Genomic DNA, 21,950 nt, shown 5'->3' with positions numbered 1-21,950 from the left:
TTCATGCTAGGGCCTGAAATCAGGATCTGGGAACTGTCTTTGAGCTTTTTCACACAAAGCTGATGCTCAACCACTTGAGCCACAGCTCTACTTCTGACTTTTTGCTGGTTAATTGGAGACAAGTCTCATGGACTCTCCTGCCTGGGCTGCCTTTGAACTGCAATCCTCAGATCTCAGCTTCCTGAGTAGCTAGGATTACAGGCGTGAGCCACCAGTGTCTGGCAGATTGATATAGTTTTGTGCTTTCTTATCAAATTTCCTCAAGGAACTAAAAATCTGTAAATCAGCTCTGAGACCAAAAAAAAAAAAAAAAAATCAATCTATCTTATGAGGTCTATTTCCAACCTTACCCTGGCTCTCCCACAGTATACTGGGATCTATATTTTCATTTGAAGGGGAAAGGGCAGCACAGGGCAAAGGGCAGAGGGTATTGTGAGACACTGTGGCACTTATAGTAAGGCTTGTTACAAAGTCACAGTCAGGATAAGGAAATAGGTATGGAAAGTGAGGGCTCTACCAAGCCACTACTCGGCATCTTTCTGAATATAAACCGCCACCCTGTCAATCCATCAGCCCAGCCCTCCCTCAACCCTGCACTGAAAAGAAGCTAAGGCTTCCTTGGAGACCAAGTGTGTGGTGCCTGGGTCCTGGGGCTTTCCACGTGTGACCAGAGCACCTCATCCCACTCCCCACACACCCCCATGGAGACAAGTCAGGTGACATGTTTCATCCAGAGATGGATCATTCTCTTGGCAACAATCAGGCCCATCTATCCAGGCCCCGCTTGTCTTCTGAATGCTGGGTCCAGGGTCTGCAGATGGAAACTCCTCCAGCTCTCTGCTTTACACTGCGCACTGCTACCACCTATGACATAACTCAACGATGTTTATATCATGCTCACTAGAACACATCCCATCTTCCCAAGAAGCCACAGAACGAAACAGTCAGCCGGCACAAACCTGTCGGCTGGCCTGTGCAGGCTGTGGCAGATGTTCTAGGTATTTGGCTCTCTTCCTGGCTGACATTTTAAATCACATAAAAGAATTAAATCAAAACGTGGGTTCTTAAGCACTCAGGAGGGCTATTAATTCTCATCTCATACCTACATGCCTTCCCAGAATGCTCATTCACAGCAATGGCCCAGAACTTTAAGCTAATGGCTTATTGGCACTGCTACGTAAATATTCCCATATGTATTCCTCTTGCCCATACTTATCAGATGATAGCAGATCAAATGCTTTATGGTGGCATAAAAAGAGAAGCCTGTGCTCAGGACTCCAAGCAGCACTAAAGAAGTCTAACCAAGATGTGAATAAGAATTAGGTAACAGGCCCTGGGACATACAATCTCCTCTGCTTTCCCCTTGGTTTGTTTTTATGGGATCCATGCTCACAGGCAGCAAAGTACATTTGCTCTGGGCTGAAGCTCAGTTCTCTTAAGTAACACAGGGGAAAGAAATAGCTACAGCTAAAAAAGGGACAGGAATGGCTCTGCTGGCTAATTTTATGCCAGAATCACTGATGAAGCGCCCACTGTGTACAAAAGTGCCCACTGTGAACCATGTGAGATCAGAGTTTCCTCAGGGAACATCAGTGAAAAACTGGAGAACCTGGTAGAGGGTCTGCTTTGCCAGGGTAGAAATGAGCCTTGAATAAGCAATATCAAAGCTAAGCATTATAACTTGGGAAGTCTAATAGGAAATGGTCACTCAGTGTCTTCCATGCCCTTTGTGCAGTTTAAGCTATTTATACAGTCACAGAAGCATTGAATTTTCTAGCTTTAAATGACCCAACACAATTGAGCTCACACAGTAGGGACTTAAGTTCAAAGCCTGGTAAGAAAGCAAGCTGGGAGCTTTCCACCATATTCTATTACTTTTTTGGGTAAAAGAAACACAAGCTCTAAACAGGAAATGTAACTGGCTGGGCGCTGGTGGCTCTCGCCTGCAATCCTAGCTACTCAGAGACTGAGATCTGAGGATCGCGGTTTGAAGCAACCCCTGGCAGGAAAGTCCATGAGACTCTTATCTCCAATTAACCCTCAAAACTGGAAGTTGCACTGTGGCTCAAAGGGGTAGAACGCTAGCCTTGAGCAAAAGAGCTCTGGGACAACACCCAGGTCTCAAGTTCAAGCCCTATGACTGAGGAGAAGAAGAAGGAGGAAGAGGAGGAGCAGAGGGGGAGGAGGAGGAGCAGGAGCAGCAGCAGCAGCAGAAGAAGAAGAAGAAGAAGAAGAAGAGGAGGAGGAGGAAGAAAAGGAAGAGGAGATGCAACTGAATGATGAAAGAAAAAAATATTAATGCAAGAGCCTAGGTGCATATTTTGTAACAATATGCAAATTTGTATACACATATATAAATTCTATTTGTTCCAATGAAAACAGAGAATGAGATGCTCCTGGGTATTGGTTTAAAATTGTAAAGCAAATCTGTTGAACCAGGTGAAGAACTCTGCCGCCTGAGGATAATGCCTTCTGCTACCTAAAGAGAAAAATGATTGACAGAAGAAACCCAACTCCCTAAGGCTGCGTGAGATAAGTTTCTTCCATGCAGGACCGAGGCCCTCTGGTGGACACATGGAAGAATCTCTATGAGTAGAATGTCCAGCACGTGATGAACATTCCCAAGGAAGCCATTAGAGCAAAGACAAGCTTTCCTCACGCTCTTTGCAGCTTAGTCCCGGAGAGGATTTAGGATCCATCACCAGATTCTTACTTAATCTGGGAAGAATCCTGTTTGTAAACAAAGAATCTACAGAGAGCTGAAGGCTGTGGCTTGTAAAAACGAATGTGGCCTTCTGAAAGGCTCATGCGAGGCTGATTCCCACCCAACACCAGGCCAGTATGGAGGCAACAGAAAATTAGAAAAGGCCCCACCAGCTCAAGGGCAAGCACATACAAATCTCAACAAGCCACACACCATTCAAACATTTAAAAAGTCACATGTTACTCAACCAATCACTGCCACTGATGCAAATGAGAGCAGGACTATCCACCCTGCAAGCTGGGTGGGTAGTCACGAAAGAAAGGGGGAAAGGGAAATATGTTTACAAGAATTACATTCTAAATGTGAAAGAATCACCTAATTTGAGGAAAACAATCAATGCCCACAGGATTGCCTTCCTATCTCTAAACTACTGGCTCGTTCTTTATAATGCAGAGATTTATTAAATATCTAGAAGGAACGGTTACTTAAAATTTCCACTCCACTATGCAGAGCAATGAGCCAATGGATGCGCCTGGTTCTGAGGGGTTCCACAGACCCCTGACATGAGGTCATCTAATCCATTTCAGCACCCTGAACCGAGGCCCCACAATGATGTCAGAATTCATTATGGTAAACTATTCTCCAAAGGAATGTTCTTGCGGGCACTGGAGCCGCAGCCACCTTGGCGAGCTGTCAGAACCTGGGTTCATCTGCACTTTGCTTCTGCAGGCTTCCTGAGCGAGGTGCCTTTCCCTGCGGGCGGGGCAGCTCCCACAGCTCAGCTCTGACCAAGAAGGGAAGGGCCTGCCAGCCCTGAGTGCCCACAGCCTGTTCAGCCTGACGGGCAGGCATAGCTGTTTCCACTCAGCAGCCCATCAGGGAGAGCCCAGGCCCTGCTCCCGCGGCCTGTTCTCTGTCAAGCTTTTTGGCAGGCAAGCTTGTAACTGTTCATGGGAACATATTCTGCTCTCCCTTGACCTACTTTCCACCTTTTTCTTCTCTCCTCCCTTTTCTCTTGTCCTTCTTCTAAACCTCTACCCTTGTTCTAGTGCTCCCCGGGGGCCCTGAGGCAGCCTTTTACAGCCAGCCTCTGAAGTCTCATTCTTCAAGTTTACAAGCATCATCCAATTGTCCTGTTCTATCATTCTGAACTGGCTTAGCGCTCTCTCGCTCTCTCTCTCTCTATCTCTCTCTGTCTGTCTCTTTCTGTCTCTCTCCCCCCCATTCCCTTCTCCTTCTGTTCCTCCCTCCCATCAGACCGAGAGATAAGTGTATTCAAGAAGGAAGTCAGAGCTCTAACATCTAAACACAATGGAAAACCAACACTAGGAGAGACCAGGAGACTCGAGGGCTCTTTCAGATTGTGACAGGCCAGTTCAATGTCAAGTTCAACACATTCTTCTGTTATTTCTCCTTTTATTTCTTGAGACTAAGGTAGGAAAGATAATTCTTCAACATGTCCTTCTAAATGATCTCCTGATTCCCAAGTGTGACCCAGGCCTCCAATACCCTTAAGCTCAATATCACTTGCTATTGTCACACAGATCACAATTGTGACATGAAGAAAGGACTTTTCGTGCTACAGAGCAAATCCCTATGCAATAAAGAAAAGGTGGCCCTGCCAGTATAAACTCAATTTCTCTCCTAGCTGAGAATTTCATAATAGAAATCAATTACAGAACAAGTCAACACAATGGATCTCTCTGAGCAAAGAAATTGACTTTCTGCAAGTTCCTTCTTGCCACTGGCACTTCTGAACCACTCACAGTGGGTCACTTCACCAATCATTAAACTCGATTTCCTACAGGCGCCAGGCCTGTCCCAAGTACACACTGATGGACAAGGGACACCATACCTGCCTTGGACAGCTTCAAAACCCTACCAGGATGGATGCATCTCTAAGCCAGCTTGGAATGTGCTCGTTTCTCCATCCAATCTCTTGGAATAGAGCCTGGCTCAGCAAGTATGTGAATGGGTCAGACCAGCATGAACCAAATGACCAAGAGCACAGCACAGGGGATCCACTTCCTACCTGCTTCTTGTCTCCCCTGCTTTCTCACCAAGGATGGCTCATGAGCCCCCTGAAAGCACCTAGAGGGCCCTCAGCGGTACTCCCTGTGGTGTGGAGGCCAGGTAGTGATGCCCCCTACAACCAAGTCACGTATTAGATGGAGCATGTCTGGCCTGACAGCTTCACAGAGCAGAGTGGACAGGAGGAGTTCAAGAATGTCAACGAACAAGCAAATAACAAGTCCTTCCAGGTATTTTAGAAAATCTGTCCATCTGGGTCCATGTGCTCCTCTATCTGTAGACTCAGGTATCTTTCAAGACCAGGGCCAAAGCTACCCCTGGGAAACTTTCCTAGCTCCCTTGGGACGAGGCAGGCATGATTTCTGGGGGCTTCCAACAAGGCTGTGTTTTGAGCCTCACAGCACAGATTTTGATTGGTATTTGAGTCTTTTCCACTGACAGCCTTCTTGACAGTGGAGGCCCTCTAACTATCCCCATTTCCTGGTCTTCATCACCTACAGGGCTAGCCAGGCATTCAGTAACACTTAGCCAGCTGGGTACCCCAAAAGAAAGAGCGTCTAAGGTTGGATTCTGAAATCTCTTTCCTCTGTGCTTTTGTGATGATTCGAGGATAACAAAAGCACATTCTTCCTATCTCTCAATATCTACAGCAACATGACTCTAGAAAAAAACACAGATCTTCCAGATCAACTGCACATTAGTCCTCAAGCTTGAAAACTGCTTTTCCTCCATTTATGTAACCCTTAGTTGTTGTCTCTTTTGAAGAATTCTGGAACGGGAGCCAGATTTCCAGCTCTGGAAAGTGGAAGATGAAAAGCGACATCCTTCATAGGCCAGAAGGGCACTTGTGGCAGGTTGTCAGGAAGCTGCTTTTCCTGAAATGGATTCCGCTTCCCCTCTGTCTGCACTCTCCGCCTGGCATCCAGTAACAGGCACTTGTGAAGACAGATGGCTCTGGGCAGTCAGGGGCCAGGGATCAAACCCACAACCTTGGCCTTGTTAGCAAAGGACTCTCTGGTCAACGGTGGGAGCCAGCTGCAGCATAGATCTAGTGACGGAGGGTGTGACCACCCTCCATGCTGGGATGTGAGCAAGCGGGCAAAGCTGGCGAGGTCTCATTTCAAACCTAATGAGACTTGTAGTAGGCTTAGCAGCATTTTTTGGACTACTTTACCAACAGAGGCTTCCTCGTGACAAAGCAAAGTTAGGTTATACATTGGGTCAGACAGCCAGAGAGCATGTGGCACACTTAGTTGGCACTAGGTATCAGGCAGCCGCACAGGAGCCACTAGGGACATGGTCAAAAGGCTCAGAGAGAAGCTTCTAGCAGCTCATATTTAATGGGTCAGGACAGGAATGCATGAGCAAGTCCTTCCCACGTGGTATGAATAAGGCCTATGTCCAGAAGTTGGGAGAGCAGCTAGAGAAACAGAAAGGGCTGAAAGACCAACTCACCCTTCTCCCCCATTCTCCTTGTCCCCAAACTCTTAGTCTCTGAGGCATACTATAGAAAGACTTATCCCAGCTCCTCATGTCTGTCCTCCCGCCCCGACACAGAGACAGAAGAAGGACTGCTGTGCACCAAAAAAAAAAAAGAGTTAGCACAGAAAGTACAATAGGAAGCCAATCACCAAGCACTTTCCCTCATGAACTTCTATCTGAAAGATGTTCTGTAACCCCAAAAGCCCAACAGTATCTAACGCAGTCTTGGATTCCTTTGCATAATGGCATTTTTAACAAGCTAACTAGAGGATGGCTATCATAGAAGGACTGACCTTGGGGGCACCCATACACCTGTAAATGTAAACTGTGACTCTTGAAACACAGCGCGGTTAAGGACTGCAGTCAGACCGCATGCACTCCACTCAAATCTAAGCTTCCTCATTTACAAACTGTTATCATGGGCAAGGACCCGTGCCTCAGTTTCCTTATATAAATGGAAATAACAAGGAGCCTGCCTCACTGATTCACTGTGAGAACTAAGCGGGTGGAAACATGGAGGAAGTACTTAAGTACTTGCTTATTACTCTAGCAGCTTCAAAATTCTGCCTTTCCTCAAAGCCTTTTACAATTCTGGAGTCTACTTTCAAGCAATTTATAGCACATATATGTCTGCTTTAGAATTATTTAACTTTTTCTTTAAAATGGCATTCCCCGTGCTGACTCACCTCTTTATTTTGCTATTTTCTGAAAGCTCTCTCCTGGGACTGTGTGGCCACTCCCCTGGGAGGAGAAGATGACATCTCTAAGAGACCGGGGCGCAGAGTCTCCACCAAAGGCCACAGGGCGTGGCACAGACCATGGCAAGGTATTTCACAAGTGAGTTCTCCGTGTGCCATCTCAGTCAGCACAGATACCATCGGAGACCGTTCTGAATTAATCAGCAAGGGCCAGGCCACACAAAAAGACAATGTGAACTTGGTAGCAAACCACCAAGGTTTGAGGAGCCTGTTATAAAAGCTGAAAAGAACAGAGCTGAGTCCCAGCATCATTCCTTTCCACCAGGGGCATCCCTGCTAAGAACGCACCTTGGGGGGCCAGGGGCAGAGGGCGGGGGGGGGGGGGGGGAGAGACAGACATGCTCAGTGAGAGGACATGGGTAGGCTAGGTCCCCATCGGCCTTCTCTGTAAGATGGGGTTCAGTCAATTACATGAATAACGTAGTGCTCGTGTTAAAAGATAAGGAAAGTGAAGAAAGGCAGGAAGGTCCTCACAAAGGGGCTTCAAACATTCCTCACTTCCAAGCAGCAGAGGTGCATGAAAGTTAAAAATAAAAATAAATTACTTGGATTATCCCATGCCACCAGCACCTTGGACTGTGGAGAGGAGAGAAGCAGAAAGAGTGCCAAAGGGAGGCAGGGACTTCCAAACTCAACACATGTGCTTCAGTGGAAAGTTTTAAGTTCAGGGATAAGAGTACATCGTTCCCTTCCATTTTAGAAAAAAAAAAAATCTAAGGGAATCATTTGAAAAAAAATACCAAGTAAGAGTTTTAAACATATAGGAGGCAGATTCCTAATGGCTCCCGGACCAAGCAGTTAAGTAGCACCCCTTGAAGAGGGGCCTCGGAGGACCAGCAGTGGTGGCAACTTGAGGGTAGGCAGGCTCGGGGACTCAGCCCAACCTTCCCACAGGGCCAGCTATCTGCAGCCAATAGGTGACCAGGTCGTGAAGAGAGGATCCTGCCGATTGGTTGGTGAGGAGACACCTCCAGGGTTGCAGCACCGCTTGGTTTGAGGCAGCATGGCGCCCTACAGGACTCTTGCGCATTCTTGTGAGTTGTCCCAGACACTTGCTAGGCCTGGGAAAGGCTGATAGTTTGGGGATGGGGAAGAAAAAAGGGGCAAAGGTTGGGCGTGTTTATGAGAAGAGGAAGGACAAGAACAGAGCCTGGGACATGAGACATCTGGAAACGGCAAAGGGAGTGAGTACCAGATGCTCGGCCAATACTGAGAATGGCCAGAATTGACCAATCCATTTACCTTGCCTTCTCCTGGCCCAGGACTTGGGCCTCCTTCTCACACCTGCTCCTGACCTGCTGCTCAAAACATCATCCTTACACTCCCCAAACATTTGCCACCTCCACCCACCATCTGGCTCTTCATGGCACTTATAAACACTTATTGGGCAAAAGCCGAAAGCAACACTTTTAGGCTTGAGAACTTTTAGTTTAATAGCAAATAGAGCAACATCAAAACTGGTGTCTAGCCAGGAGCCAGTGGCTCACGCCTGTAATCCTAGCTACTTAGGAGGCTGAGATCTGAGGACAGAGGTTCAAAGCAAGCCCGGGCAGGAAAGTCCGTGAGACTCTTAACCTCCAATAAACCACTCAGAAAACCAGAAGTGGTGCTATGGCTCAAGTGGTAGAGCCTTGAGCTGAAGAGCTGAGGTGCAGTGCCCAGGCCCAGAGTTCAAGTCCCACAACCAAAAAAAAACTGGTGTCTACCCTATCCTATTGTCATGTTTTTCTTCTCATTTGTAGTTTCATTTATGAGAAGATAGTTCAAAAAGACCACTCACTGCCCATACTAGTCCAATCTACAAACAGATGTGCTGGGATTTGAACCCAGTCCCAATCTGGCTCCAGTGCCAAAAAGTGTGGAAGATGCTTCCCTTATGGCAGGTGTCAGGTAGTTTGTGAGCTCACAACCAAACTCCTACAACCAAAATGCATCCCGGAGGCAGGAGAACAGCTAGGATGGTCAAGACAGCACAGGCCACACTGGCTGCCTGGGCACACGAGGTCAGCAACAGGTCAGCCTGTAGCCGTCTGGCCAAGGAAGAGAGGAGAATTTCTATTGAGTGATCTCAACTTCACGGCAGAAGCACCACCCACCAGGAAGATGAGATGAGATGGAGAGGCTTGGCGTTAGCATGATGACAATAGTGGAGAAGTGGGCTTGTGCATGTGTCATCTGCACAAGCACCTAAAGAAAGTTCTCTCATCCATTTGGCTTTGCCTAGACAGATGTCATACTTGCCCCTCCAGACAGGAAGTGCAGGTTTCCCTGTGTGGAACCTATAGGAAAAAGGCTTGCTTAAAGTTCAAAGCAGGCAAGTATGATCTGAGAGAGAGTTTCATTTGGTAGAACAAGCTATTTTCAAGGCTACTCTATGCCATCCAGAACAGCTGTTCTTCATGCAGTCTCTCTAATCCACAGACCGTCCATAAGACGTTGGCTCCTCCAGGCAGTCTGGTCCCCATGCACGGGGTCCTGCGCTGTTCCCAGGCTTCTGTAAGGACACAGGGAGGGGTCACTGCTCAGGAACTGTTGGCCCACTGCTTCTTCAGCCAAACGGAGGTGCTATAACTGATTTCTAGGCCCTGCTCATTCTTTGGACAACTTCCTACCCACTGAGGCAGGCAGGAAGGTACTACCCTCCACTATCAGAGAGGAAAAGGAAGTCCTGGAGGGGAAGCAGAGGCCAGTTTCACAGCTTCCAGTTGAGCCAGAGTTTAAATTCTGGCTTCCTTCCCCTCCTTCTCTAGGCATTGTTGTGTTCTATCTTTTATTGTCCCCTAAATCCATGTAAAACAAACATATCATCTAGGGCATTGTGATAAGACAATCCTTTCAATTGCCACCACCCAAGCCTAGATGGATGGATGGATGGGTAGATGAATGTATGGATGAATGTATGGATGGATAGATAGATTGGAAGACAGACAGATCACTGCATCTAATTTACAGGTTCCCTATATCTAAAGTGCTAATTACCCAGACATTGCTTTGTTACATTTCATTATAGGTTAGCCACTCAAGTCGGTATCTCTACACTACAGGTTAAGTCAGTTTTTCACTTGAGGATCCTTTCCATCTTACTTTTCGGATCCCACTCTTCCCCCTCCCTTGGCCTCTTTCATTTCTTTCCCATTGAGCTGCTAAAGAATCTGAACTGTGTGACCTGTGGAGTTTCCCGTAGCTAGGAAGCCGCACGTTCATGACAAAGTTCTCTCCTCTGTTCGCTATTTCCCTGCAGTCTGGCAGCTGTAGCTGTCCTGAGTCTTATCAATGCCACTCCATCTCTTGGCACACGTGGCAGTGGTGTGCTCCTGTCTGAGATTCAGCAGCCCCTGATGCTCGACGCTCCTGGCCACTGCGGGCTACATAATGGCAGGGATCGCCCTGCACTTTCCTTGTTGCCTCAAATAATGTTACAAACAGCTGTTTCCCTGCATCTACAATTTGGTTCTTCAGTGGCTCAGTACATACAGCAAAATGTTCAATTATTATTCAGTTTTGGTTTGGAAGACGTTGAATTATAACTCATTTATTTAAACATATTTGATCAGTCTGTATAATTTTTTTCCTTCTTGAAATTCAAGTTGTTCCATATTTGGCCTGAGTCTCTGCGTTAGTTTCCTGCTCTCTGGATGTATGTAAAGATGTTGCCGGTTCATTGTTCTCATTCCTATTCCAGGCAGGCAAGATGATGCTTCAAGATTACAGTCTAGGAGCTGGGGACATGACTTGCTGGGGAACCAGTCATGGCGACTGCCAGTCCTCCTTCCCTCCTTTTCTCCCTCCCTCCCTCTGTTCCTTCCTCTCTCGCTCCCTCTCCCCCCTTTCCTTCTCTGTCATATGCACACATAAATACCTCATAACTTACTGTTGATATTTCTAATTTAATAACAAAATCAGTACTACAGTTTTTCCTAGAGTTATTTTTCTATACTCAATTTATTTTCCTTTCTTCCATACCAAGAATCCAGGGATGATTGGATAAAAACATTCTCTATTATTCAATTGCTTTATTTCATGTTACACAAGAGAGATTAGTAACAATATTAATACTGACATCATTAATGTCCTCAGATATATGAAAAGGATGATCTATAAAAGGAAAAACTGATACACCCAACTTCAAAATTAATGTCTTTTCCTCTTTAAATGACATTAAGACAAAAATATAAGCAACAGACTGGCAGAAAAAATATTCCAAAACACATTTGTGAATATATATCCAGAATAGGTAAAGAATTCTTAACATTTAATAAGAAAAAAAACTACTTAATTGAAAACGGAGCAAAAATTGAATAGATATTTTACCACAGGAGATAAAATGATAGCCAGTAAGCACATGAAAAACTGCTGACATTAACCATCAGGAAAATATACATTAAGATCACACAGTCCACCATTACAAACTTTAGCATGGCTCTAACTCAAAAATCCAATACCAAGTGTTCATAATGAAGAAGCTGGAGCCCTCAAATATACTGCTGGTTGATATGTAAAATGGACAACCACTTCAATGAATCTGTCCCAGGGAATGAGAAACTGTACAGAAATACTAGCATGGAAATTTCCATAGCAGCATTTTCTCTGGTAGCCCCTAAGTGGCCACAATCCAAACATCCATCAATTGATGAAGGGATATATAAAATGTAATGTCTCCATACAATGGAATAACCTCTCAGCAGTCAAATGCATTACTGAGTGATTAGTGCTATGTTATGGACAACCATTATGTTAAGTAGAAGAAGTAAGCCATACTGAACTACATATTCTGTGATGACTTTTGGGAGGGGGGCAGGGGCTAGAAGTCGGGACCTGAGCATTGTACTCAAGGCTAGTGTTCTACCACTTGAACCACAGCTCCACTTCCAGCTATTTTGGTGGTTAATTGGAGATAAGAGTTTCACAGGTTTTCCTTCCTGGGCTGGGTTTGAACTGTGATCCTCAGATCACAGTCTCCTGAGTAGCTAGGATTACAGGTATGATCCACTAGCACCCAGCTTGTGAAATTTCTAACACAGGAAAATCAAAAGGCCAGCACAGAAGCAGTTTCCAGAGGCTATCGGGGGGCTGGAGATTGATTAGAAGTAGGCACAAGAAATTTTCTAGAATGACAGAAATGTTCTAAACCTGAACTGTGGAGATGACTGTATAGTTATACTTGGTCCTACTTCAGGGTCTGCTGTCAGATGCATCACACATCCTATTGCTTCTTTCTGCTTTCCCTTGGCCAAATGTAAATGAAGTACAGCCGTGATGCTATTGCAACTCTGTCCCTCATGAGAATACCTTGTCACTCAGTTTTACTGTAATGCATTGTTCATGGGCTTTAGGTTTTTCCATCCAGTTACTCTCTCTTTTCCATGTGGATATTTGAGAAGATCAAAAACTATGTTGCCAGTGTTAGTATTTTACTTCTCAGCTGCTAACCCTTGCCTTCTCTCTTTGGGCACTGACAATCCCTCTCCTCTGTAGCATTTTGCTGATTCCTCTCAAACCCTTGTGTAGTGCTACTAGAGCTTGAGACTCTGTTCAAGCACACAGTAATCTCTAAATCCACCTATAAAGTAGGTACAGCTTCAGAAACAGAGTACAGGAGCTTGCCGATGTCATGCTACAAGTAAATAGAACGTGGAGGACTGGAACCTAGGTAGTTGGATCCAAAGTAAGGGACAATGCTATGTCTCACAAAACACATCAAGTGTGTCAGCGTCAACCACAACAACCGCCATCCACTTCCCCTATGGTCTCCACCAGACAGTAAATCTCACCACTCATTCAAAGATCAGATTCAAATGTCAATCTTCTAAGAAACCTGGTGAATATACCCAGGCAGGTAGCTACTTCCTCCCCCCTCTGCTTTCTTCCCCTCCCCTCAATACCTCCCTGCACTACATTAATCCACAGGGTACTATACTTTTTCACTGGCATCTTGTCTTCTGCCTAAGCTCAGAGAACATTCTTATTCACCAGCTATATCCTTATGGGCTTCCCACAAACACACATGAAATCAGGGAGGCAAGAGTTTGGGTTTTCTGTTTTGTTTTGTTCTAATTTACTAGCTTGAAATGTCCATGTCTTCTTATAGAATCTGTGGGCTGTGCACTAGTAGCTCACACTTGTAATGCTAGCTACTTAGGAGGCTCAGATTCAAGGACCACAGTTTGAAGCCAGCCCAGGTAGGAAAACCTGTGAGACTTTTATCCCCTATTAACTACCTGAAAACCCAACGTGGAGCTGTGACTCAAAATGGTAGGATGCTAGCCTTGAGCAAAAGAGCTCAGGGATAGCACCCAGACCCTGAGTTCAAGCCCCACAATCGACACAAAGCAGAATATGTGATAAAGGTTTCACTAAGTCTAGCTAATGAGTTTTTCTAGGTGTTCTCAGAACACGCCCAGCTTTAGATTCTTCCTGGCTTCCAAAAGAAGAATCTACTTCTTCGAATGATCCAAAGGAGACCCAGCTTCCAGGACTGTCAGCCAGCTCGGAGATACGAGGAAGGTGCAAATGATGCCAAGGGGAGGCAGAAGGAAGAAGATCTAGCAGAAGAAAGGTACAGTGTGTTCATGCCAAACCCAGAGAATTATCACCAGAGGCATTTGTGTATAGAAAGTAAAAACTTCAACCTCAATAGAGAGGAAGGTGGAAAAACCAAATGTCACTTGAGAAAAATGAATTCATCAGCCTTTAAATCCTGTAATTTGATGCAGAAGCCGGCTACGGGAACACACAGTCATGTTACAGGTTTCCTTCTTGGTGGACTGATCCACGGCAGATACTGCCATTCAAGTATAAAAGGTAGGCCACTGTAAAACAGCCTTTCTCACTTTAAATGGAAGGATCTAGTAATGTCTAAGAAAACTCATAACCTTTTCCAAGATGTCTTAGTCATTTTAGGGGCTTTAGCTAGATCTCTCTGTAATTCTCTCCTATGAGTTGACTAAAAATATCTCTGCAAAACAAGAATGGAGAGGAAAGCGATGCTTTTTAAAAATAGGAAATAATCCCTTGAAAAGAACTAGGGCCTCTTTCCCTCACCCCGCCCACCCTCCTGCAAAAGATTAATGCATTTGACACCTAAGCCGGCAGGGGAGAAAGAGCTCTAAGGACGCTGCATGCTCCCCTAGCCCTCCTCCCCACGCACCTGCACCCAGGCACATTCATCTAGACCTCTCTGTGCAGACGCCACGGAATTACCAAGATAGCTTCCTGCAGTCTGACAGGCTCAGAGAGGATGACATTTCGCTCCCTTCATGTGCAGACTGGATGTGAATTCCTCTTACCTAACCCGTGTGTCATATCAATGATCTGCCCTTGCGGGATCTCTATAAAGGTCGTATTAAACACTCGTGTGCTTCAGTGACCAATTTTACCACATGAGATTTCAACTACATACTTGAAGGTTTAAAACAAAATCAGGTCTAAGATCAGACACTGGTGGCTCATGCCTATAATCCTAGCTACTCAGGAAGCTGAGATTTGAGGCTCAAGGTTCGAGGTTAGGTCAGGCAGGAAAGTCTGTGAGACTCTTATTTCCAGTTAACCACTAAAGTAGAGCTGTACATCAAGAGAGAGTACCAGCTTTGAGTGAAAAAGCCAAGTGCCAGTGCCCAGGCCCTGAGTTCAAGCCTCCCACCCCCTCAATACAAGCAAAAAAGGTGTATCTGTACGCCCCAAGAGCTCTGAACACTTAGTTCAAGGGTCTTGTGCTGTAAAGTGTTCATAAAAATCCTCAGATTGCTAGAGTGTAGAATACACAGAAGAGCATGGTCAGTTCTAACTCCATACCTGTAACAACTACTGAGAACATCCACCTGGCTCTCCCTAATCTGTCTGCATCTACACCATTCCAAGCACAGCATTCTTCACGTTTTCTCTCCATTTTCCCAAATCATGCGGCCATCCCAGCATGGCAGCCCTTCTGCTTGCTTCTGTGCCAACCTGGCTTCCCCTGACACACCTGAACTAATGATCCCCAAACCACTTGGTTTACTCCATAACTCTGCACACGCTTTAACCTCTCCACAGATTTTAGGCAGTCAGGAGCTTTGTCCATCCTTCACACCTAATAGGTGCACAATTAATCCTCATGAAATGAAAAGATACCTCGCTTTACTGAAGAGTCCAGGACTGTGGAAACTGCATGTCAAATGGTGAGGAGTTCTTTTGTTGCTAAAAAGACCATGTCTTATCCTGTTCTTGAACTACCTTCTGGGAATAGCTTCTATTGTCTACTTCTTCACCCGTTACTGTCTGAAGAGCATCAGGAACAAAGTTGGTAGCTATTAAACGCTTATTCATTTTCTGTGAGGAAACGCATTGACAGGATTCAGAATGCCAGAAGCAGGTGTGCAGGTTACAATGTGAACTTATCACTGAAAGAGGATCATGGCCAGAGGGCTAGGATGCAAAGGCTAAGTTGTTCAGCATCTAGGAGACCAGAGATGCATGGAACAAGAGAACCTACTACCTAGTCAGCTCAGCACCCTCCATGTTGGCCTCCCATGATCCCACAGGCTGCGGGGGGAGGGGGCTCATCTGAGGCCTCTGCTGTCCCTGGGGCAATGAACCAACAGGCACCCGCTCCCAGCAGCCCTGGGACAGCACAGGTTTCTGGCTGAGCCACACTGGGCTGAGCTGAACAGCTGCAAAGGTCACGAGATTATTTGAGAAGACCAAAAGCTGTTCAAAGTCCAGGAATGATGGTGATTACTGGTCTGTTTAACCATAAAACCAGAACTCCAAAAGCCCTTCCAAATGCCTTTATCACCTGGTGCAGCTGCACCCAGCTCAAGGGAGCACCCTCCCCGACCCCCACAGCCCCATCCATGCTTGAGTGGACGCCCCCTCTGAGTCAGGGAGAACTCATGATGCACCTAGCAAAGGGAACAACCCCACAGGCAGACCCATGGCCCATGTATTACAGGCTGTTTACCTTCTCATAGCAACTTATACCCTATACCCTACTCCCTGAGATACAACCAGTTCCCAGGCAGGAGCGGCACACAGAGTGTGCTTGTACCTGTATCTTCTCCTTGTACTCACACAAAACTTTGCTCGCTTCCTCTACTTTTGGTGGCCAATCTAATAGCTCTACATCCAGAACAGAGTTCACTCGGGTCAGCAGTCATTATAAACCTGTGCCCGGCCTCCAAGCCTTGGCCCAGGAGCCTAACAATCAGATGAATGATGCCTACTTCTCTGTGAACTTGCACTTCAACAGGACTGTAAGAGGAAGATGGCCTGAATGCTAGAATGCAAAGGGCCAGTGCCTGGGGAGACTGATGGTTAGCTACAAGCCTAGCTTACTGGTCAGCACCCCTTTCAGGGTCTCCCATGATCCCACAGCTGTGGGAGTCTGTCTGTCCACTGATAGACTTAATCTATCCCACTTTCAGCTGGTGATCAACTGGCTGCCATCATCATAGAGTGTGCTGTTTGACTGACACTTTATAAAGTGCACTTCTTCTTTGGGCCTCCCTGCAGCTCTATGTGGTAAGGGGCATTAGCCATATGTTACAGGTAAAGAAGCTGAGATCCAATAAGTAAACAAGCTAGTTCCAAGTTCATAGCCAAGTGCGTTCACTGTCCTTCATACAAACTCCCAAGTACAGGGAGGCAATTCTGGGGACCCTGGAGGCATTTCCCTCTCAGGAGAGACATCACATAATTTTTCTTTATCCTTAACTGTCTCTGCTGGAACCCAGAGGGATAAGAGATACAGATGTGAAAGAGAAGGGGTGTGCTCCTATCAGACCAAGCTAAGGAGTCTTGGAGCCAGAGGCCAAAGATGGCACAGGTCTGGATGGCAACTGGAAGAGGAGGAATGGAGGAGAGGAAGCAGAAATGAGAGAGAGAGAGAGAGAGAGAGAGAGAGAGACAGAGAGAGAGAGAGAGAGAGGGAGAGAGGGAGGGAGGGAGGGAGAGAGGGAGGGAGGGAGGAAAAGGAGAGGTATGAGGGAAGAAGGAAGGAGGGAAGGCAGGATGTGAGGGGCACAAGAGGGGGAAAGAGGAAAGCAGGTGTTTATGCCATGTTCCAAGTCAGGAGTGGCTGGGAACCATCGGTTGGCAACATCACAGATGTTCCCTCACAAGGAGTCAAGATGGCGGAGGGGGCCTCTCCCTCCACACAGGGTGACAGCATTCCCCCTCAGGGATCTAGTGAAGGAATTAATGTCAGAAACCTGGAACCTAGACCACTGTGTGACCTGCAGCAGGTTATTTCTTTTTTTTTTTGGTCCGGTCGAGGGGCCTGAATTCTGGGCCTGGGCGCTGTCCCTCAGCTCTTCAGCTCAAGGCTAGCGCTCTACCACTTGAGCCACAGCACCACTTCCGGCTTTTTTATTTTTGCTTATGTGGTGCTGAGGAATCGAACCCAGGGCCTCATGCATGCAAGGCAAGCACTCTACCACTGAGCCACCTTCCCAGCCTGCAGCAGGTTATTTCTGAGTTTCGACTCCTCTATAAAATTGGGGTGCTACCACTTTACTGCCAGGTTCATGAGTGGCAGTAAAGATAAGCAAGACAGTCACTGTGGGCATGCATGCGTGAAGACAAGGCCACAGGCTTGTAGACACTGGGCTCTAAGGCATCAGGAGCCCGGGAACTAGCCCGGCCTCAGTCTCTCTGCAAGATGATCAGGTCACCAGTTTGGTAGTCATTCCTGGAAAAGATGGGGGCATTATAAAAGACTCAATACTATCACTCATTGAGTCCTCAGGAATGACAGCCAAAGCTGAGTTTATATATAGGATGTGTTTCACCATTCCCCACTTCTTATCACTACACTTACATATTGTACTTTCCTTCTACTGAAGATTATTCCTGTCCATTAAACTCTCCCAGACAGTACAGGAAGTGCCCAAGAACAAGTGAGCAAAATGAGGAACCAATGCATCAGAAGATGGAAGTGCAGAAAGCCCCGGGGTTTAGGGACCACAGCGCCCTCTGTTTTGCTTGCAATTTGTAGTGATACCATTGGCAGCCCACTAGTGCGCATCAAGCAGCCCTCAGGTATTTGTTTTTTGTCGGTCATGGGGCTTGAACTCTGGGCCTGGGTGCTGTCCCTCAGCACTCCAGCTCAAGGCTAGTGCTCTACCACTGGAGCCACAGCGCCACTTCTGGTTTTCTAGTGGTTTACTGGTGATAAGAGTCTCATGGACTTTTCTGCCCAGGCTGGCTTTGAACTGTGATCCTCAGATCTCAGTCTCCTGAGTAGCTAGGATTATAGGCGTGAGCCACTGGTACTTGGCAGCCCTAAGGTATTTGGCACAGCAAAAACCTCACACTGGTCTCTTCTGTCCACTCAGGGGCTCTAGCACTGAGTCCCACCCTCTACCTACCCACGTAAGATTTAGCCACCACTGCTGACCCTGCCTTGACAATCCCACAGCTGGCAGAGACAGTGAGAGTACCTGGTCTTTAGAGTGCAGAGAACAGCAAGGGGGCAGGAAAAGAAGAGAAGAAGCTTAAAGGTAAGCAGGCCCATAAGGCTACACCAATGCCAATGGGCACCTCTTTGGACTTGGAGAAAGTGAAATGAAATGAGAAGTGAGTCAGAGATCAATCCATCATCTAGTAATCCATCATCTAGGGCAACCTTGTCAGGACTACACTTCAGCATCTCAGGGGATGAGGTCAGAGTCCAACATTCTGCTCCCTCCCTCCCACGGCATGAAAGATCAAAACAAGCTATTCAACCTACCACCAGGCCAATCACACAGAAAGCATTCCCAATAGAAGGCCTTGGTTTGGTCCCCTCCAATCCCCAAGAGAACTGATTCCTGCCTCTGGGTTCCATCTCAACACATTCCCACTGGCTAGAGGGAGGGGCAGCAAGAGTTGGGGAGGTCCCTCCATGAAGACCACCAGTCATTGTGAAAAGGAAGGCGAGAGAAGATGAATAGAAAAGTATTCCCTGTTCCCTCCCTCCCCCTCTATCTCCAACAGCAGAAAACAGAACCCAGCCTAGGGGACATGCACCATTGCTCAGGTGGTCTCAGTCAGCAGCAGGCAAGATCAGACTCCAGAGCATTTTTGTGCTAAAGCCACTGAGCCACTCCAAACCTTGGGGTGTTAACTGTGGCCTCTCATGGGCCATGCTGAGCTGAGCCTGTGGCTTTTGAAACAAAGCAAGATTCTCCCCCGCCCCAGAATGCAGTAAGATTTGGAATATAAGGATTTATTCTTAACAATTCAAAATGGATGGATGCAGTGAAACCCCACTTCTGAGAGATGCACCCCAAGGTTTGAATCTCTTAAAAATGAAGGAGGGAATAGTTCCATTGTTCATTTTTCCAGAGACTGGGCCTCCTATCCCCTCTGCATCCAAAGCACTATTGGACTATGGTGCCTAAGGAAGGAGCGGACGTCTAGAGCCGCCTGCGCAAAGCCTAGGAGGAGCTACAGAGGTGGCAGATACCTACTGTTGGTCTTCATGCACATCTATCCTGCAGCACAAGGTCAAAACAAGGGACAACTGAAGAGATGTGGAACAGAATCAGCACGATTCTCACAAGAGCAACATAAAAGGAAAACAGACATCAGTGCCTTGAAGCTCCAACCCCGGCCCCGCCCCTTCCTTCTCTCCTCTAGTGGAAAAGGTTCTTACAGCCACATCCATTTTCTCAAAAACCCTAGGCAAATCCATTTCTTGACCTGACCAGCCTTGGTGTGTACCCGGGCCTCTAGTTTGCAGTTTTCATATCAAAGTGGAGAGATGGTGGGACACCCATAGCCGGGGCCCCTCTAGACCACCCACCCCGCTCACGGGCTCCCCAACTGGGGGCTCCCAGTCATCCAGACTCCCTCTTCCTCCTACTCTCCACCCCTCCCACCTTCAAACCTCATGGGAAAGCAAGAGAGTCAAGCAGAGAGAACATAAAAAGGGATCATGCTTGTTCTTGTTAAGGGGAGAAACCTAATTGTAGTTCATCTCTAAAACTGACATTATAAAAACTAAACTGGAGACAACATTATATGGCTTCTGTTTTCCTTTTCCTAGGAAGTGGATTGAAAACAGTGAAGAAAGCTTACCCATTTTTGAAATAGAGGACATGGGCTCTCTGAAGTCCTGTTTCTAGGAAAAAACCTAGTTCTTGATCGTGGGGAGCAGGGCCAGGCTTAGGGCTTCTGTTCTGAATATTAGTAAGTATTACCTAGAAGGGGAGAAAACCGGAAAACTAATCAGACGCATATCCACGCCTACTTTCTTCAAAGGCACTGCACAGCTTGAAAAACAGACTTCCTTTTGCAAACATCACCTCGTGGAGCAGGTACCCAAAGGCAAGCATCCGGCTAGCACAGAAAATAACTTCTACTGGACAGGCGCAACCATGCTACTGAGCATGCGGTCCCCCTGGGTCTGAGATGGGAAACGCACGTCACTGCTGAGTGCCAGTGCCAGAAGCATTAGAGGTGGCGTGCTGGACAGGAAATTGACAGGAAGGCTGAGTGACACAGAAGCAGTTCTCCGAAGAGTGAAGAGGGGAAGAAAGTCAACATCCACTGAGGGCCAAGGCCACCAAGAGACATAAGCCTATGGGACTCTACTGAGAGCTGATAAATGCCAGAATAGGCCCTGGCTCCAGAATTAATCAGAAGGCAAACCCATCAGGCCATAGCACCTAGACCAGTAGAGCTGAGCATCGGTCATTGAACCCCCAGGGGAGAACTAAGAAAGCAACCTAGATTCCTTCTCTCCTTAAACTTGGCCTCTTACCAACAGATAATCAGGCTTAAAAGTTTTAAGTCGTTAGTGTTGCAAGAAACACTTCTAACAAGCCAGGGGAAAGACTTACACATTGTGTTTGTTACAGTTTAGTGTAGATACATCAGCTACTCTCTTAAACTCACTAGTCAAATAAGTCATTTCTTACAGAGAAATCTACTTGTGACCCAGTTAAAAACCATATAACAGGGAGGGGAAAAGTGGGAGACAGTGAGGGAAGGGGCGATATTGTCCAAAACCAAATGTACTTATTGCCTGACTTGTGTAACTGTAATCCCTCTGTATAGCATCTTTATAATAATAATTTTCTTTAAAAATTATCAGTTGTGGGGCTTGAACTCTGGGCCTGGGTGCAGTCCCTCACTCAGCTCTTCAGCTCAATGGCAGCGCTCTACCACTTGAGCCATAGTACCATGTCCAGTCTTCTGGTGGTTTATTGGAGATGAGTCTCAGGAACTTTCCTGCCTGGGCTGGAATCCTAGTGCTCAGATCTCAGCCTCCTGAGTAGCTAGGATTACAGGCGTGAGCCACCAGCATCCAGCTAAAAATGAAAAATTTCAAAAACACCATACAACACACTGCTGTAATGCAGTAGCTCTTTTAAAGGCCAGTTTTTAGCCAAACCCCAAATATCCTAGAGGTCGGAAAATTATTCTCCAAATACAGATGAAGTAATTGCTGGCTCTCTAACCCAAGAACTTTGGGGCAAAGGAAAGTAGAAAGCACCCCAGGATACTGCCATGGAGGAAGAAAACCTACCAGGATCTCACCAACAGCTCCCATGGCTTCCAGCCCTGCCCCACCCTCCATGGTGTTCCTTGTCTGGGGCCCTCGTCTCCCCTCCACCCCAGATCCTCTCCACAAGCGTAGGAGATGCACAGGTCACTGTCTGGGGAGCTCTTCTGTTTTCTCTTATGTCTGTCGTGAGATGACCTCATCCATTCTTATGAACTCAACTCCATATTTGACTGCTAGTCCAGACCTCTCTGAATTCCAGACTCATGCAGCCAAACACATAATTTGGAGGTCCTGGAACTTTCCAAAATTATCCTTCCTTTGCTTTTGAGCATAGTTCTTAGTTTTGAAATACCATGGCTACTTTAAAGCAAAAATAATTCAATATAGGCCAATGAAAATTAAAAACTACGACAAAATCCTACCACACAGAAATAACCACAGTTAACATCTGTTGAACAACAATACAGATATCTTTGGGTACATGTATATCAACAGAGAAAGATAA

At 46.5% G+C, this 21,950-nt stretch overlaps 1 protein-coding gene across 4 annotated transcripts in view; it reads right to left on the bottom strand.

Moving 5' to 3' along the window:
- Nucleotides 1-21,950, bottom strand: part of LOC138810518 (tetratricopeptide repeat protein 7B) — a 211,938-nt gene that overhangs the window by 122,833 nt on the left and 67,155 nt on the right. For all 4 annotated transcript variants that reach the window (XM_069997742.1, XM_069997743.1, XM_069997744.1 and 1 more), the window contains one exon: nucleotides 20,014-20,135. In XM_069997742.1, coding sequence (XP_069853843.1) covers nucleotides 20,014-20,135 — 122 coding nt within the window. The remainder of the gene's footprint in view (nucleotides 1-20,013; nucleotides 20,136-21,950) is intronic.

The sequence above is a fragment of the Dipodomys merriami genome, unplaced genomic scaffold (assembly GCF_024711535.1).
Source record: "Dipodomys merriami isolate MVZ:Mamm:240054 unplaced genomic scaffold, mDipMer1.0.p SCAF_50, whole genome shotgun sequence".
NCBI lineage: Eukaryota > Metazoa > Chordata > Mammalia > Rodentia > Heteromyidae > Dipodomys > Dipodomys merriami.
This window is presented reverse-complemented; position numbering and strand designations above follow the sequence as displayed.